This window comes from Lepidochelys olivacea (genome assembly GCF_965140295.1).
Source record: "Lepidochelys olivacea isolate rLepOli2 genome assembly, chromosome: 3".
Classification (NCBI taxonomy): Eukaryota; Metazoa; Chordata; order Testudines; family Cheloniidae; genus Lepidochelys; species Lepidochelys olivacea.
In genome coordinates, this window is record NC_140413.1 from 40,654,328 (window position 1) to 40,672,301 (window position 17,974).

A 17,974-nucleotide genomic window follows, 5' to 3' on the forward strand; every position below is an offset into this window, starting at 1 on the left:
GTGCTCTTTCTATAATGATTATAATTTTTAGCCATCAAAACAATACGTACTGCAATCTGGTAAAGTAGAGAGGCCAGTACAAAATGCACAATGTTTGCATTACTTACATCATCCCTTGTGGAATAACCTGAAGTGTTAGTCCTCACAGTCACCATCATCATCACCACCAGTGGTTGCCATCCTAGAGTCTCCCACCCCAAGACACACAGACTGTGATACAGCCTTTATAATGTCTTATGCTGACGCTGAGTGGGGTTCATACATATTTATAAAGGTTTTAACCCCTTTTCCTTATTTGAACTTCCACACCCCACTAATACTCATGAACATTTATGTCATGTTGTCACCATAGGAACAGGCAATTAAGGAAGTCTCCAACATTTCACTCTACCTACCTCATCTTGTGGTGTCTACAGATCTCTTGTAGGTATAGTACAGCAGTTATTTTCAAACTCAGCAGTTATTTTCAAAACATCAGCATATCACAAACATAAACAGAAGCTCAGCAGGTTTACTACTGACTTACTTATGGTAATTTATCCTAACTCCTAAAGTCTAATTTGGCTAAACTAAATATTTTACAAGCCTGGGGACTATGGGTCTTGTGTTACAACATTAATTTCATCTCTATATCCTAAATATACCTGATAGTTTTATCCTTGGCTACAGCTTCAACTCTTGTTCTTATATTTCTAGCCTAATTTCATGTATAGATTGTGTATGATGATAAGATTTTAGATTTATCTTAATAAAGTAAGATTTTGATGGTAATTTTAACTTACATAGCTCCATTCATCTGAAAATTTCAAAGCATTTTACATTTACATGATAATTAAACATCACAGTGTTTCTGTGAGGTAGGTAATGCTCATTTTAACCTTGGATCAACAAAGATTTCAGTCAGATTTCCAAAGGAGCTCAGAACCCACAACTGAGGCCAGATTTTCAAAAGCCATCAGCTCCTGTTTAAACACCAAAATAAGCAGCCTGATTTGTATGAGTCCAGCGCTATGGAACACTTCTGAAACTCAGGAAATTAGCTACATACCTAAATGGAAGCTGAGCCTGATGTGAAAATCTGATCTCAAATGCTGGGGTTGGGCTCTTTGGAAAATCTGACCCTAAGTGATTAGCCTAAGATCCCACAGTGGAACAGGAACACAAGAATGAAGAGATTCCCTAACTCCTGCACTCCCTTCTCTTCCTCACACCACAAGAGCACAGAATTTGTTAAAGAAAACTCATCATTGTCCATAATTGTTATAACCAAATCAGCAGCAAATGACAAATTAAATGAAAAGATCTTGACCTTATCAGCTTATTGTTCTTTTGAAGGAAAATGCATATGGTAATATGCAGTCCTATTGCTTTGTGGATAAAAACTTCAAATACAAGTTTTTATGGGAACATCTAGAACAGGAAGAAGGCTCGTTTGAAATTATAAATATCAGCACTCATCACTATATGCAAGTAGGTAATTAGGGTAATTATTCCCAATTAGCAGTTGCAAACTCTGCAGATGGGAATTTCAGGGGCTGATAACTATTGTAAAAGGCATTTTTGCAAGCTGTAAAACCACTTTAACGTTTTGGAATGCATACATTTAATACCCCCTACACGATCTGTAACAGATTTTTGTTAGTGTTTCAAAATAATAAAAAAGGAGAACTATGTTCATGCTGTGCTGTGCTGTGCTGTGGTTCAGGAAAATGTTGGCATCTGAGATGGGCTGAATTTTAAAAAAAAATGAAGGTCTTTAACCTACAGTATAATGACTGTACAAAGAGCCGAAGTGAATCTTTAACCTGCTCATACTGAAGCTGAGCTTTAGTATTGCCATGTTTTTCAAATCTTGTAGGAAGAAGTTCACAGGGGCTGATGCAGGGTCCTTTGAAGTCAATGGAAAGACTCCAATTATCTTCTCTGGGGCTTGGATCTTGTCCCATGTGAAGAAATGTGTACCCCACTAAAACATGTTTCCATTGAGCCACTATGCAACATCCCTCCTTCTACCCAGGATCTGGAAAATCCCACTCACAGTTACCATTTGCTATGGGGTTAGTAGCCTTTTCTCTCTTCTGGATCTTCCAGAAGGTTTTTTTCCTTTTTGAGGACTGGACTACCAATCACCTTCTTTCAATCACAGGGGTCTTTTGTTAGCCAGTAAGGGCTCTTAATGTAAAAGGGGCAGAGTGGTTTTGGGTGTACCTGTGTTCTCTCTGTTATATTACATGCAAGAATAATTCGGTGGAGGGCTTTTCCTGATTCCAGTGTCCTTGTGAACTTATTTGCAAAACCAACTTTACCTGTATCAGGTCACTTAGCCATACAAATCTAATCAGCCCAAACAGGATGTGATTAATGTGTCCATGGTGGAAAACTTGTCCTGGAAAAGCTGTTTACCAGCTTTCTAGCTAGAACTGCTGTTAGGATGAAATTGCAAACTTTAAACATTCATAACTTTACAAACAAGGCTTGAGTTGAGCTTGAGTCGCAAATAAGAATCTCAAAATATAAACTTGTTTTTAACATGTTTAGCTTTCAGCCATTTTTGAGTTACAGAAGTACAGAATTTCAGATTGGAGCATATGGGGAAAGTAGGCTTTTTCTTACTTGAATAACTCAAAAACAACTGACCTGATTTTTCTCACACTTTTTTTTTTTAAAAAAAAATCATCTTAGTGTTGAGACAAAGCAGTGAAAATCTCAGAGCAAAATCAAGTTGTTACAATAAGTTATGGACATTTGGAAAAGTGTGTTTAGACCAGAGGCTGCAATTCATCCTTAATGTTGGAAATTGAGAAATGAAATAAAGCACATAGGAACCCACTTCTATGCCAGTAACCAGAATGCTTTTCAGTTACTTGAACCTTGTTCGTAGCCATGCCGGCATCAGAACACGAGCAACAAAACAAAAGGTATAAATAAGTTTGTTTGGTATCAAGTATTTCATCATAATGAATTTACTGATCTAATTCTTTAGCAGTATATCGTTCAGTCTTTGGCAGTCAAGAGAATTGCCAGATGTGTTGTAATAAAGTTTAAGAAAAAGTATTGATTTTTCAAAATGTTAAAGATTTCCATCTGTTACCCTAACACTGCTCGCAGATATTCTTGAGTTCTCAGCAAACCTTGAAAATCCTTCCCCACAGAGAACTTCCATATGTGTTTAGTTTTAAAAGGAAAATGTGGGTGATTTATTGTATCTAGAGATCTCAAGCTTGGGGAGAAATAATCACCCTCTTCTCTTAGCTTCCCATCACCTCCTTCCAAAATCCAAATCTGGCTAACTTTAAGATTTGTTCCTGTGCTTCAGATGGCAACTTTTTTGTTTATTTGTTATTCTTCCTTCTTGTTGCATCTTTTCTTTCCTCTCTCCTGCCGGTGTTTTCCCTATGTTTTTTCTTCTTTTAAAATACTTCAGAGTATATTTTTCTCTAATACAATTTCTCTTTTCAAGCTGTTTTTCTTTTCTGATTTGCGCTTGCTCTCCCTATCAAGTGTTACCGTTAGTGTTTAGAGTGTGTGTGTCTCTCTCTCTGTCTTTGGTTCAGCGTCTCCCTCCCACTCACTCTCTGTCTCTCTCTCTCCCCCTCCCCTTGTTCCTCCTCTTTTTTCATTTCCCCCTTGACCCTCTTTGGATGGGGTCCACAGCACAAGTCCTGCTCACCTACATTTGGGGTATGAGTGCATTTTGGAGAGTGAGGAGCTTAGAGAATAAGTTAGTGTCACTCTCCATGGATCTGATGCAAGGCCTGTTGAAGTCAATGGGAGCCTTTCTATTGAGCTGAATGGACTTTGGATCAGCCCCAAATATATTTAGTTTGACAGACTTGACTAGACCTTCTGACTTTTCAGAATCTCCACTATAGATTCTTACCTCGCAGTCCTCCAGCTTTATAGGGTATATATATATATATATATTAATGGTTCTATATAATATGTGAAGGCATTATGCTGATAAAGGGCTTGATCTTCCAAGGTGCTGAGATCTATGGCCCAGATCTAGCAAAGCACCAATGTATGCCCTTAATTTTAACCATGTGAGTTTCTGCATGCCTATATCATAGCTTGAAACAGCACTGCTTCCAATTCTGAGTTTATGTTGGGTAGAGACTTCATCTCATGCTGAATTACTTGGAAGATTTGTGATGCAGACAGTTATGAGCATGTAGCCATCAAACTCATTTTCACTTGTTTCCTAAGTCAGAATTTGAACCTAGATCTCCTGATGTATAAAGCTAGTGAGGAGTGATGGATTGTCTAGTAACTAAACATAATGAGCATTTCAAAAACTGCCTAAAATGTATGTATTAATAATTAATTGCCTGTTTTGCTGGTATAGAATGAGATTATACTACAGCCTTCTCTGAATTATTTATTTATCGTTCTTTACAAAAATTACTGTAGAAAACTCCTGCCATTACGCTTGTTTCATAAGAGTCTGAATCATGAACAACAGTAGTCATCTCTCTGAATTCCATCAGGTTGTGACAGAACTACATCTTAATGTTGTTTAAATGCAGTTTTTTTATATTTCATTAGCGATGGTATGTCTGAAAGGCTACAGAATCACAATATGAGGATAATGGGTAAAGTATTCAGAAGTGCTTGACTCTCGATGAGTTTTAGGCTCCTATGCACATAAGCCACTTTCAAAAGTGTGACTTAGGCTCTTATGTCACTTAGGAACTTTTGAAAATTTTACCCAGTGTCATTGTGCCTGAAGAGTCAAACCTAAATGACTATGTCTTGAAGTGTGGAATATCTAAGGCTGTCTCTTAAAATATGATGAGATTCCTGCATATTTTGTGTTTGGTACCAGGTGCCTCAAGATGAATGGGGAGGGTACCCTGTTGGCGGTAAAGACGAGGAGATCCCCTGCAGGAGAATGAGAAGTGGGAGTTATATTAAAGCCATGGGAGATGAGGAAAGCGGAGATTCTGACACTAGCCCTAAAACATCACCAAAGGTAGCAGTTCGACCAGAGTCATTATTAAAATCCATTGGACAGAGACCACTTGGAGATCACCCAAAGTAAGCTTCACCAAACTTTGTCACATATCTTACTAAAAGCCACAATGACTCAGGTCATTTTTTTATGATGTTTTGATGTGATTACAACAAACGGGTTTCATGAAATATATATATTTAATATATAAATAGATAAATACACACAGCAAAAAATACAGCAATACTACATTTGTGTCATCTATAACTTTTAGTTATAACATGATTCTTTCCATATTGCAACTTTCCCATGTATCAAGTATATTGTATCACACTCATTTAAAAAACAGTATAACATGTTTTTCTGAGCATCCATAATGGGTGGTCTGTCAAATAAGTAATGTACATAGCTCAGTGGTTTGAGCCTTGGCCTGCTAAACCCAGGGTTGTGAGTTCAATCCTTGAGGGAGCCATTTAGGGATCTGGGGCAAAAATTGGGGGTTGGTCCTGCTTTGAGCAGGGGGCTGGGCTAGATGACCTCCTGAGGTCCCTTCCAACCCTGATATTCTATGATTTTACATATTATAATTGTCTGGATGTGTATTTACATAATGGAGCCATCCTTGTGCTTCTAGTAGGTTTTTATTTTTGTCTTTTTTTAAAAATGTACCATTACAACACTACACATTTGAGTATTTTGGAGCGGTAAATGTTCAAAGCAGTAGCATCGCTCCAGTTCTGCAACTTCCATTAATGGACATTCCACATAGCTTCGGAATTCTGTGAGAAATGCACCAAGCAAAGAAACTGAGGCTGAGGCTGGTTGACTATTTGACCTTTATCCACCAACTGTGCTGTAGATATTACCATATATGCAGTACCTTAGTGATGCACACTTTTATAATAATAATAGTAATAATAAAAAACCTCAACTAAATTATCATCTGTTTGGCTTCATTAAATAAAAGAATTTAGTTAGCAGATTGGAGGAAAAATAATGTTCACAGTACCAACAATAACCAATGTCATAAAAGCAACATGGAATCTAAAAACTTGCTTCAGAAGACAGTTCTAAGAGTGTAGTGTGCTATTTATTTATGCAACGTAAAGGACGTTCTGTTCTCTTCGTAGAAATCAAAAATTACACATTTAAATAAGATATATGTTATAAAGGGCAGCTTTTTATAATCCACAGTATTCATAACGCAGGAGCTTATCAGTAGGTCATTGTGAAAATAGTCTATCGATTTTGCCATGTTTTGCAAATATACTGTACAAAACCAAAATATTAAAAACAAAGAACAGTACTAATGCAGTATACTACAAATGACGGAAATCAATGGCAGATTTGCTGCTGATTTCAATTGTAGCAGGATCAGGTTCATTTTAGCATTGTAGAAAATGATTAAAGGCTTATTTGTGGCTTTGCCACAAGCCCTGAGCCAAGGGCAGCACGTATGTGAACTGTTTCAGGACCAGACCATGAACAAGATTGTGACTGAGAGCCACTTTCTGATTCCTGGTTATCAACTTGCCCAATACCAGATACAGGTTATGTCCCCTGATGCACCAGCTCAGCTGCATTGATTGGCTTGTCCACAGTGATCAGGTAGCTTGTACAGAGAAGTAAGTAGGTACTTATACTCCTTACTCCCTTGTTCCGGTACATAAAATGGTTCAGAATTGAGCTCTACAAGAGCACTAATGTCTTTGACTCAAAAAAAAAACTGCACTGACATTTTAAATGTAGACAAGCCCTAAGGAAGAGGTTTTTTAAGTATTTAGGTGGCTAAAGATGCAGGTAGGTTCCGATAGTGGCTTTTTCAAAAGATAGCATACCTTTAAATCCCTTTAAAAATCTGTCCCTTAGTCTCTCATCTGACAGATGCATTTTCTTTTAATAGTATCATGATACACAAAGCAAACACTAGAATAGTGCAAATCCTACTGCTATAACGTTGTGTGAAAGACTTACCAGTATAATTTACTGCATTTAAGTAAAATATAATATAATAAAGCCTTCTGTGTTGGAGACAGAAGCGGATTCAAATATCTGTCCTATTTCATGTTTGTTCCTTCTTGGAATAGTGCCAATGCTCATATTTGTCTTGGAAATTGTCTTGACTTCCTTTGGTCAGGAGTGGAAAAATTCAACATTTTTTGCTTTGTGGTTAGGTTTGCAAGGGGGCTGCCTGATATATAATCTGGGATCCTACATCAAAATATGGACTTTAGGAAGTAAAACACCAACTTTTTCCATTCAGTCCACTGTTTGCTGGTAGAAAAGCATTTAACCTCAAGTTATAGAATTTCTGATCTTATTGGCAACAGTCATGCAGATGAATAATCATGTGGTGCTAGAGTTTTCCATTATGCTTTTGAAGCACCTCAAGAGAAACTTACCTTTGTAAATATGAAGAGTGAAGTGAAAATGAGCTAGGTCAGGTAACAATAAAAATGACAATGTGTTGTGTATATTTTGCCTACTGCTTCTCTAAATAACAGACTTTACTATAGCAATAGATCCTCCATATGCATTGGATATATATGGTATGTGTTGTGATATTTAATTTATGAATCTGACAGGTATTTAGGACAAATTATGTATTTGGCTAACAACAAGAAATAAGCACAGTATTGATACTGCTATAATTTAGCCTGGCTGTACTCAGTATTCTGTATTCAGGAGAGACTCTCCTGTCTATGTGTGTGAGTGAGTCCATTGGAGTGAACAGGAAGTATGACATTGCATGGTGTCATTTAAAACATTTGAACTTCCTGCTGAAGCTTAACCCTTTATAGCCCAAGTATAACATAAGAACAAAAAAGAAATATAGAATTTGTTGTACTGGATCTGTTCTGCAATCATCTGCCTCTGACAGTGGCCAGCACCCCATGCTTGCAGGGTGGTGGCAGTTATGGTGAGTTTAGATATAGCATCCTTCTCATGAAATACTGCTTGGTAAGCATGCAGACAGGAAGCTTGTCTTTGTATAGTCTTGTGAAGGATCATGCAGGGGCCAAATTTAATCCTGCTTCCATGCTATATTAATTAATACACTATTTCACTGTCACCCTTTGCTGCATGTAGCTGATCCATCCCTGTTTAAATTGTTAAGTTTAAAACTTATTTTTTTAAAAATATGTTCTGTATTTATTTTAGACATGGCTTCTGTAGAGTGTGGTGCTGATGGAATAATTTCAGTTGAGGAGATGGGAAGAATAATTAGCTGCAGAAAAATTATGTTAATCTTGTATTTGCTCTTTTTATTAATCTTTGCTTTTTTTCATCCTCCTGACAGTAGAAGTCCAGCTGCACACTTCATTAGCAGCTTTCCAAGTTTCTGCAGTGAACTAGCAGCCAGCTAGGAGTCTCAGACGGTACATCTATACAGGAACAAAAAATCCACAGCTCCCCCGGGTCAGTTGACTCGGACTTGCAGGGCTGAGGCTCTGGAGCTGAAAATTGCTGTGTAGATATTCAGGCTCAGGCTGGGGTTGCAGGGTCCCAGAGCTTGGTCTCCAGCCCAAGTCTGAACATCTACAAAGCAATTTTTAGCCCTGCAGCCCGAGCCCCAAGTCAGCTGACTCAGGCCAGCCCTGGCAGTCATACTGTGAGTTTTTTATCCCCATGTAGACTTACCCAAAGGGCTGAAAGCGGAGATTTACCAAGAACAAGATAGCTTTTTACAAAGTCTTATCAAACTAACAGGGCAATTGCCAGGCCAATGGTATAGCTGCTTCCTCTACTGTCATTCAGGAGATGTGGGTTAGACTGCTCCCTGGGTTGGGAGAGAATGCTTGAGGGGTAACAGGCTTAGCCCCTGGGAAAAGAGATGTTTTGCAGTGCTGAAGAGCAAGCCATCTGGCTAATGGCTGGACGTTGAAACTGGACAAATTCAGACTAGAAAGAAGGTGTGATTTTTTTAAGTGAGAATAATTAGCCCTTGGAACAGTTTACCAGGGTTATGGTGGATTCACCATCACTGTAAATTTTTAAATCAAGATTGGATGTTTGTCTGAAAGATATACTTTAACCATTATTTTGAGGAAGTTAAGTGGCCTGTGCTATACAGGAAGTCACAATCATTCATTCTGGCCTTGGAATCCATGAGCCTGTAAAGTAAAAAGTATCTTTTATGCCAGTGATACTCAATTAGATCTACCCATGGACCCATTTGAGAATTTTATGACAAGAGGCAGGCCATTTGCGCAGAAGGCTGGCAAAAAAACAAAAACAAAAAAAACTTCAGCTGCCAATACATAAAGACCTTAATTGCAACATACGTGTTACTGTTCTATCTTCTAACAAAGTTTATAAATCAACATTATTACCTTTGTTTCTGGCAATTTCTAATGGGAGATGTGACATCGACAATCTCTGGCAAACTTTGTGAAGAGTGATTTGTAGGAGGTCAGGAGAAGGCGCGTGCATTAGTGAAGATACTTACCTGTCAAATTATTGTGATGTTGGTTTTTTATAATGTTCCTGGTAAAAAATCCAGATTTGCAGAGGTACGTTGATTTGAACATCATTAAAAGACTAGATTCTGGCTATTCTGAAACTGGTCAGCCTACTGAGTCCAGAAATTACAAAGTCTCACTTCTTTCAGTTTTGCTTTGAAGACAACTGAGCTCTGGAGCTTTACAATTTCTAATTGAAAGACATCTTCATCAACTGAATCAAGAACGTTCTTTGCATCAGAAGGGCAAGGTCCATTGGCAGAGCCAGCAAACCGTTCATGAACAAATAAAAGCAAATCCTTGGGAATTTTAAGATTCTCAAATCACATTTTAAAATTTTCAGTCAGATTGTTTAGAATTTCGTGCATTGTTTTTGTCATCAGTTGTTTGTTTCGTGTGTGTTCTCTGCGTGCTACTGGCTCTGGCCAGATAACCTGTACAGCGGGCTCTGATTGAACTGCCCAAGAAGACCACAGACTCTGATCAGTAGCGAAAACGCTTGGCCAGGTTTATTGTCAACAAAGCATGTTCCTGGTTTCCTGGATCAATGTATGCCCATTACAATGGACTCAGCTCAGTGAACAGTGGTACTTTCTGTTCCCCTCTCAGCTGGACAAAGACACACCTTCTGTGACCCCTCTTTTATATACTGTTACAAGTAAGTTACTTGTTGCCCCTCTGACGTGGTTAGTTACCACTCTTTGCATTGTACATGTTGGTTCAATTTGATTAAAACGTCTCTATCCATTAGCTGTCACCCTAATCTTATCTTCAGGAGGAGTCAGTGTGTCTCTATTATCTTCGGAAAGTGTGTTTAGACTTTACTTGATATCAGGGTGTTCTGGTACCACCCTTCTGGAATGTGTTTACGTGAGTGTCCTGTGCCTAGCACTTCTTAGGAACATTTGCATTTTTGAAATACCAGCCCTGTTCTTGCCTGTTCTGGGAACCTGCAAGTAGGCATGTTTTGTAACAGGACCTGAGTTCGGCTCACAGCCTGATTTTGCTTTATATCAGCAGGTCCTGACTACTTTAGTTCAGGCCTTAGGCTTCATACCAGGCCTCATGTGTCAAGCTTTCTCATTCTACTTCAGTTTTCAACTAAATTTCATCTGTAGAAACAACACAACAAGTGCAACATCTTTCCTGTTAAACTTGTCTGAAAGATTTCAAGATTCCTCTGAAAGGCACACACTTTTTCAAACAGATTCCCCAACTCTGCTTGCACAGCCTTGTAGCTGCAAGTTGAGGGAATTGAAGTGACCAGTAATATCCCACAGAAAAGCTACCTGTGACATAGAGGGGGCATAATTCATAAATTCCAAGAACTTGCAACCCTTGTTGGTCTCGTGGTTTGAAGGAAATTATATTATTTCTTTTTGAAGTTCAAAAAACCTTTGTAACATGTATCCCCCCTTAACCAACTAACATTGTTGTGCTGCTACAGGTCATTATATTCGTCTGAAACGTCAAGTAAAAGAGCTTTAAAAAGATGATGTTGCAAGCTAGAAGTTGAGCATATGTAGTTCACCAATCTGATTACAAGACCCATTATTTTTTTAAAGTCCCCAGACAAATTACTGCCCAGGTCAGTCTGGTGAATGATGGGTATATTGCTGCCAAATGTGAAGCAAAGCCCTTCTCTTTCCCTGTCCTGGAGGGACCTCCATGTGTAACAAGTAAGTTTACTTTCTGCAGATCTAAACTGTTTTATTCAAAAATGCCTTTTACCTTTTCAAAAATGATCTCTCCTGTTGTGTAGGTTTCTAATGGTATTAAGCACAAAACTTCTTCCTTGAAAATTTTACCCTCATAAAATGTAACAAACAGTGATAGCTGGGCAGTGTCACTTAAATCACTTGATTCGTCCACTGCAAGAGACATGTATTTGGCTTTTTTTTTTTATTGGAAAGGAGGGCTGACAAATCATCCTCATAAATTACTTCCAATCTTCACATTGCCATGGAATCAGAGAGGGATCTTGCTTCACATGGTTCACAATGTCAATGAAATGTCATCTTTGTTTTTGTCTCCATGAAAAAGCTCCTCCAGCATTTCCAACATGCACTCCTTCGCAGACTTGGCATCCAGGAAAGGCTTTTTCTTTTTAGCTAGTACCAACATTATCCAAAGAGAACCAGCTGCAAAGGCAATGCATGGGAGACGGGGACATGCAGGGTCACGTGCCTTCCCCCCGGATTTGCTGCTTTGCTTGTACTGAGCATGGTCACACAGACTGATCTCAGTAACAAAAAACTGCTGAAGCCAGCCACCCTCACTCTGCTTCCCCACTATCAGTAGGCACAGGATGTCTCTGAGCAGCTGTTGCTTTTCCCTGCACAGTCACTGATGTTGTGAGAATGACATTTGAAGTGTGATATGAAGACTTCAGATTTTCAGGTTTGTCACACCTTGCAACACTGCCAGGAGAATAAGCCATGTTGAAGTTACTTTGCTTTGATTCAAAGTGGTGCTCATGTTGACCATCTTATAGATGGAGATGGTGGTTTGGCATATTAAATACAAAGGTTTTGTGTTTAAATGAGGTGGCATAATAAAAAGAAAATCTGCTGTCCAGTTTGGGTTAAAAGCTTGTTTTTTGCTGTCGACTTTATGACGTTTACTCCCACTCACATTCATTTTTGGCTCCATTTCCATCACTAATGAAAAATGAGTGGTGTCCTAGCTCAATCATAGCCAATGTGATCTTGAGAACTTAAGATCCAGTAAGCAATGCTTCATTTGTTCCAGGGCTGAATTTGTCCCGGCACCTCTAAGCTTGGCAGTTCATAACCCCAGCACCCGGCCATTCTCCAGCCACCCAGCCAGTGCTTAATTTGTGCCGGGGCTTGCCAGGACTGAGCCCGGCACTTCTTTCATTACAAATTAAGCACTGCCAGTAAGTTACTAAGGAAGTCATAGGCAAATGATAGGCCGATCATCACTGTTTGGGAATTTAATTATAAATATTTTTAAGGTGAGCTGGTGGGCCACACAGGAAGCCTTGATAGGTCATATTTGGCCCACGGGCCACCTGTTGAGTATCACTGTTTTATGGGTTCAGAAGGAAGTCCCATCCATTCTTCCTTGCAGAAAGAAGAGTCGTTGGTCTTGAACAATGCAAGATATCTTTGTTCCCCCAGTTGCTGAGCATGTTGCCCTTTACCAGCATTCGTTCCAAACCCCGGAAATTCGTTCCAAACCCCAAACGCCTGACCAGTAGAGAACACTACCACTATGTTATTGGCTTGAAATACAAGGCCACCAGATTAGGATGGGAACGTCAGTGGGTGATGGGGGTAAATCTTCAGGCTCTGACAAGAGTGTGTGAAGCTTCACAGACCTGTAATTCATCCCAATGATGTACAGAAACAATCATGTACAAGGGCAAGTATCACAACCATGAATTTACAACTTCTGATGACAAAGCCTTTTTTTCCCCAAAGTTGCCTGTTCACTTCTGCTCTCAACTTGTGTCTTACTTTTACTTTTCTTTTAATTTAAAAGGCTGAGTTAAGAGGCGTTTTTGTTTTTGTTTTTCTTATTTAATCTCCTACCATAAAAAGTCAATGCATATAAATGCTCTCTGCCAGAGGCAAGAATTTGAAAAATAAGATGTTTTTAGTTAGAGAAGCAGAAAAAAATGCATAAATTAAATTCTGGTTTTCCTGATGTGACTTTTATTTCATTTTTTAGGTTACATGAAGTCATCTTGTGAGGGCCCTATTCAGTACAGTACTTGTGTGCTTCGTCCCATCAACTATAATCCCATCAACTAAATCCCATCAACTATAATGGAACTTAAGCACCTGCTTACATGCCTTGTTCAGTACAGATGGACTTTAGCCCATGTTTAAGTGTTTTGCTGAATTAGGGCCTGTTACAAAAATATAGATATGTACATAATGGAAAAATAAATCAAGTAAAAGCAGAAGAATATAAGAAGCAGCCTGTCAGAGAAAACGGGTAAAGTTTTCAAAAGTACCTAAGTGACGTAGAAGCCTAAGTTTAATTGAAAGTTAATGGGACTTAGGTGCCTAAGTCATATAGAGGCTTTTGACAATTTTACCCTGTATCTCTGATTTCTGTAGGCCACCGTTTTGGGAAGCAAAGCATGAAGTGAGGGTAATGATTAGAAAATTGCTACAATAAAAATATTCTGCATACTGAATTATGATATAAATCACAGTGTTGGTCATGCTCCTGCCTAAATACATTAATCACAGCTAAACACAACCAACTTTAAAAAAAAATTTCAAAATTTTACATCATAAATCGTTCACCATAACAACCAGCCATTAAATCATCTTTAAGTGTTCCTTTAAAGATAATATTACAGAATTAAGAAGGCATTAAATTTCTCTGACATAAAAAAGAGGACCTCTGTTTCCTTCCAATAATTAATAGAAATTTCACAGGGAAAGAAACAGCATCCTATGCCCTGTTCCTAACACGGTCTCACTTTAATAAATGGAATGTGCAATATCTAAGATGAGTTTGTCAAAAAGGGAAAATAGATGGCTACTTTCCTATGCAGAAAACCTTTTTAATTTCATTTGGCCCAAAACCTGATCTCTATCATAGTCAGACCAAAAAGAAAGTATTATAGTTTGGCAAAGCATATAAAGTAAATTTTCCACTATACAGAAATTAACTAGATTTATAGGCACCTGCTATATTTCAAGGAACCCAAAATAGCTATTCTATCCTTAAGGGAAAGTCAAACTTAGTATCTACAGTCCTGGGTTTGCAACTGACTGAAGGTGGGCACTTCCACTCTCCCATGCAGAAAGCCCCATTGACGTCAGCAGGGCTCCACAATTACTGTGTGAATCTCAGCTTCTACAGAATGGCACTGTTCATTTGTAAGATCCAGGTTTCTGAGCTATTTTATGCATATCCAAACACTGAATTAAGATACATCTGGGTAGAGAAATGAATATCCATTGAAATGCAAATCCCTCAATAAAATAGGTTATGATGACTGATGAAACACTGCTAATATTAATATACCTGCTTGTTAAGTGTGAAGCCTCAGGTCTTTAACAAATTTTATGTAACCTTTTTATCACAGAATAATGCTTCTGCATCTCACTTACTGACAGTTAAAGGTGGTTGTATTTTCTTTAACGTTATCATTCATTCTTAGATTTTGTACTAATACGGTGGTGATCCTGGACATTTTTTTAAAAAGTCAGAAATACAGTGTTGGAACATTACAGTTACCTATGTCCTACAGGGCATGTTTTGCCCTCAGAGTGAATTCCATTGAATGATATTTGGTTCCTGTAAATCAGACACACCCTTCATAAACTTGGTGGAATTTTAAGAACTCAACAGTGAGATTCTGTGCTTCGCCTCTAAGCACGGAACTCACAGCCCTGGAGAGTGCAACTAACATGGTTTTAACATACCGTTTGCACCCTTCTAGCCCTGGGCTGCTCCAGAGGCTGAACCAACTCCCAGTGTAACTCTAGAGAGGTGTCCAAGGGCTTGTCTTCACTACCGGGGTAAGTCGACCTAAGTTACGCTACTCCAGCTATGTGAACAATGTAGCTGGAGTCGACACAGCTTAGGTCGACTTACCCCTGTGTCTTCCCTGTGCTGCATCAATGGGAGACGCTCTCCAGTCGACTTCCCTTACTCTTTTCGGAGAGGTGGAGTACTGGTGTCAACTGGAGAGTGCTCTGCCATTGATTTAGCAGGTCTTTACTAGATTGATCCCTGCTGCATTGATTGCAGCATCAATCTCCCTATAGTGAAGACCAGCCCTAAGTTAAAACAGCCTGTTCCCAGTGAGTAGCACTGCCTAAAATCTGCTGAAGCCCAGGATTGGACTGTACCAATGTGAATATATTTTGTGTCCATTGTATCTGTTTAACAGCCACATAAAAAGTAAAGGAAGGCAGATTTCTGAAAATAAAAGTGCTTGCTGTTAACTTAACAGAAGACCCTTTTGTGATGATAGTCTGAAGAGATACAGCCATTTATAAATCATATGAAGTTAGCACCTCGCTCTCCTCAGAAATGCATACTTTAAAAATAATGATTAAAATTATTGATTTCAAATTAGCTTTGCAATAAATATAGCAATAGACCATAGCAGACACAAAGGTTCAAACTAATTGTTATTTTCTCTGGCAGCAGAGAAAACCAGCGGTTACTTTTGAAAATTCAGCTGTAAAGTACGAAGCTAGATATGTAATGCTGGAGGAAATGGATCCCTAGGCACAGCATGATATTTGATCATCCATGATATTAGCTTATCTTGCCTAACTGCAGATGTTATTAGTAATTCCAGTCTTTTAAAATTCAGCCACACTAGTTTTTATGTTTACTCCTCGGTTCAATGAATTCCACAGGTTGACGAGATATTATGCTACCTTAAAAATGTCAAAACAATAAAACAAAAAATCCTTCCTTTCTTTGGTTCTAAACATACAGTACTGCTCTTTAATTTCCTTGAGCATCTCCTTTTTCTTCTTCTAAAATTGGGTAGGAGGAAAAGATGGACAGATTACATTTCACTAAGTCTTCCATAATTTTCTCAAATCTCCTCTTTTTTTCCTTTTCAGGATAAATAAAATTAGATCTGGTTCCTAAATACAGTAACTCTTCACTTAACGTTGTAGTTATGTTCCTGAAAAATGTGACTTTAAGTGAAACAATGTTAAGAGAATCCAATTTCCCCATGAGAATTAATGTAAATGGGGGGGTTAGGTTTCAGGGAATTTTTTTTTTGCCAGACAAAAGGACTAGGCACGCCTCCCCCCTTGCCCTTCCCCCCCCCCCCCCGGTGGCAATCAGCTGGCTTGCAGCGTTTTGGAGGCGGGGGGGGAGAGGAGTGAGGACTTGATGCACAGGCTCTGCCTCCTTCCCTACCCTCCCTCCCTTCTAAATGCCAGAAGCCAGCTGATTGCTGTGGGCAGGAGGCAGGGGAGGGAGGGGGAAGGCACACTGAGTCCTCACTCCTCCCCCTCCCTCCTGCCCGGGGCAATCAGCTGGCTTGCCGCATTCAGGAGGCAAGGGGAGCCTGTGCGCCAAGTCCTCGCTCCTCCCTCCTGCCTCCAAAACGCCGCAAGCCAGCTGATTGCTGCCTGTCCATTGCCGCCTGAGTATATACTCACTTAGACCCACTGGATACATACTCGGGTGGCTAGCCCAAGCCACCATCAGTACCCCAGCTACGCTGTTATTTCTAGTGCACTAGCTTGAGTAGAGCTAGTGCAGGTACATCTACACAAGATGGAAATCACACCCTGAGCTCCAAGCATAAATAAAGCCTGAGATAAATACAGTGTCCAGTGGTTGCCCTTAAATGGGAAAAAAGATAAAAGAAAAAAATTAAGGGCATCTACAAAGGTAAATAAATAGTTTTTGCTAGCTCTTAAATTTTTTCTTGCTGTGTCTCTATCCTTCTTGTCCTTCTTTGGACTTGTTCAAAATCCAGTGTATCTTCAAGGTGAAATGACCAAATCTGTTCGCAGTACTCCAGAAGATGCCATGCCATGCCATTGTTCAGTTATATCATCATAACACAGCATGTTGCCCTCTTTAGTTGCACTTGAGCAACCAGTTTAGTATGCTAAGTGCTGTGGCAGAATAGGAAATCTGCACTGAGCAATTCTCAATAACCCCTAAGCCTTTCTTCTTAGGGCAGTGGTTCTCACACTGTGCTCTGCAGGGCAGTTGCTGGTGGTCTAGGCAGAGCTAGATGTTCCTTGTTTCCAGTTCCTGTTATGGATGCTGGGCTATCTATTGGGAAAAGAGCCTGGATTCCTGGGAAAGCAACTGAAGAGGCAAAGAGCTGGTAGCCAAATCTCCTCCATTAACATCCACCACTACAACAGGGGAAGAGGAAAGGAAATGGCTGCAACCCTCATGACTGGAATGTGTGTATATGTACTATAGTGCTCTGCTGTATGGAATGTTAGACCTTCTCCAGCATTTAGCAGTGTCTTGGCCTCTGCTATTGGTCTGTGAGGAGAATATAAGATCTTCTGGTACTAAGAATAAATTACAGTTATCTTCTCGATCAAGTGGTAGAACTGTGACCTTTGGCTATCACAGTTGCACAATTTTAGTCCATAAATAATATTGGTCAATCATATTTCACATTCTGATCAGCAGGAAAATGACATAAAAAGTTTATTAATTGAACCCCATATCTACAAATACATTTCCAGTGAGGACAAATTAGAAACCAAACTTTGACGCTTATTTTGACGCTTATTTTATTTTAAAAAATGATTTTTATTTTAATTTATTTTAACACTATTTGCAATAATATATGTAGAGCATTCAGCAGCCTGCTGAGAAGCAGACACTGGGATCAGAAAAGTGATTTTTCCTTGGCAAAAAGGCAATCTTTGACTTTAATCCACTGCTACAATGGCGCGGTGAGGATGTACAGTGGTGCAAACACAGTATGTTGGATGATGAGGCAGACCGTGCCTCCAGCACCGTTGGGTCCGAGCACAGAGCAGCTGCTGCTACATGCTATATGTTGTAACAGAGTGCATGCAATATGTGCTGTCCCCATGACATACCAACACAGGGG

General features: G+C 39.2%; 1 protein-coding gene across 1 annotated transcript in view; it reads left to right on the plus strand.

The window, feature by feature from the left end:
• Positions 1–17,974, plus strand: part of DLGAP2 (DLG associated protein 2) — a 709,806-nt gene that overhangs the window by 619,569 nt on the left and 72,263 nt on the right. The window contains exon 7 of the mRNA XM_084623310.1: positions 4,826–5,037. Within this exon, the coding sequence (XP_084479436.1) occupies positions 4,826–5,037 (212 nt within the window). The remainder of the gene's footprint in view (positions 1–4,825; positions 5,038–17,974) is intronic.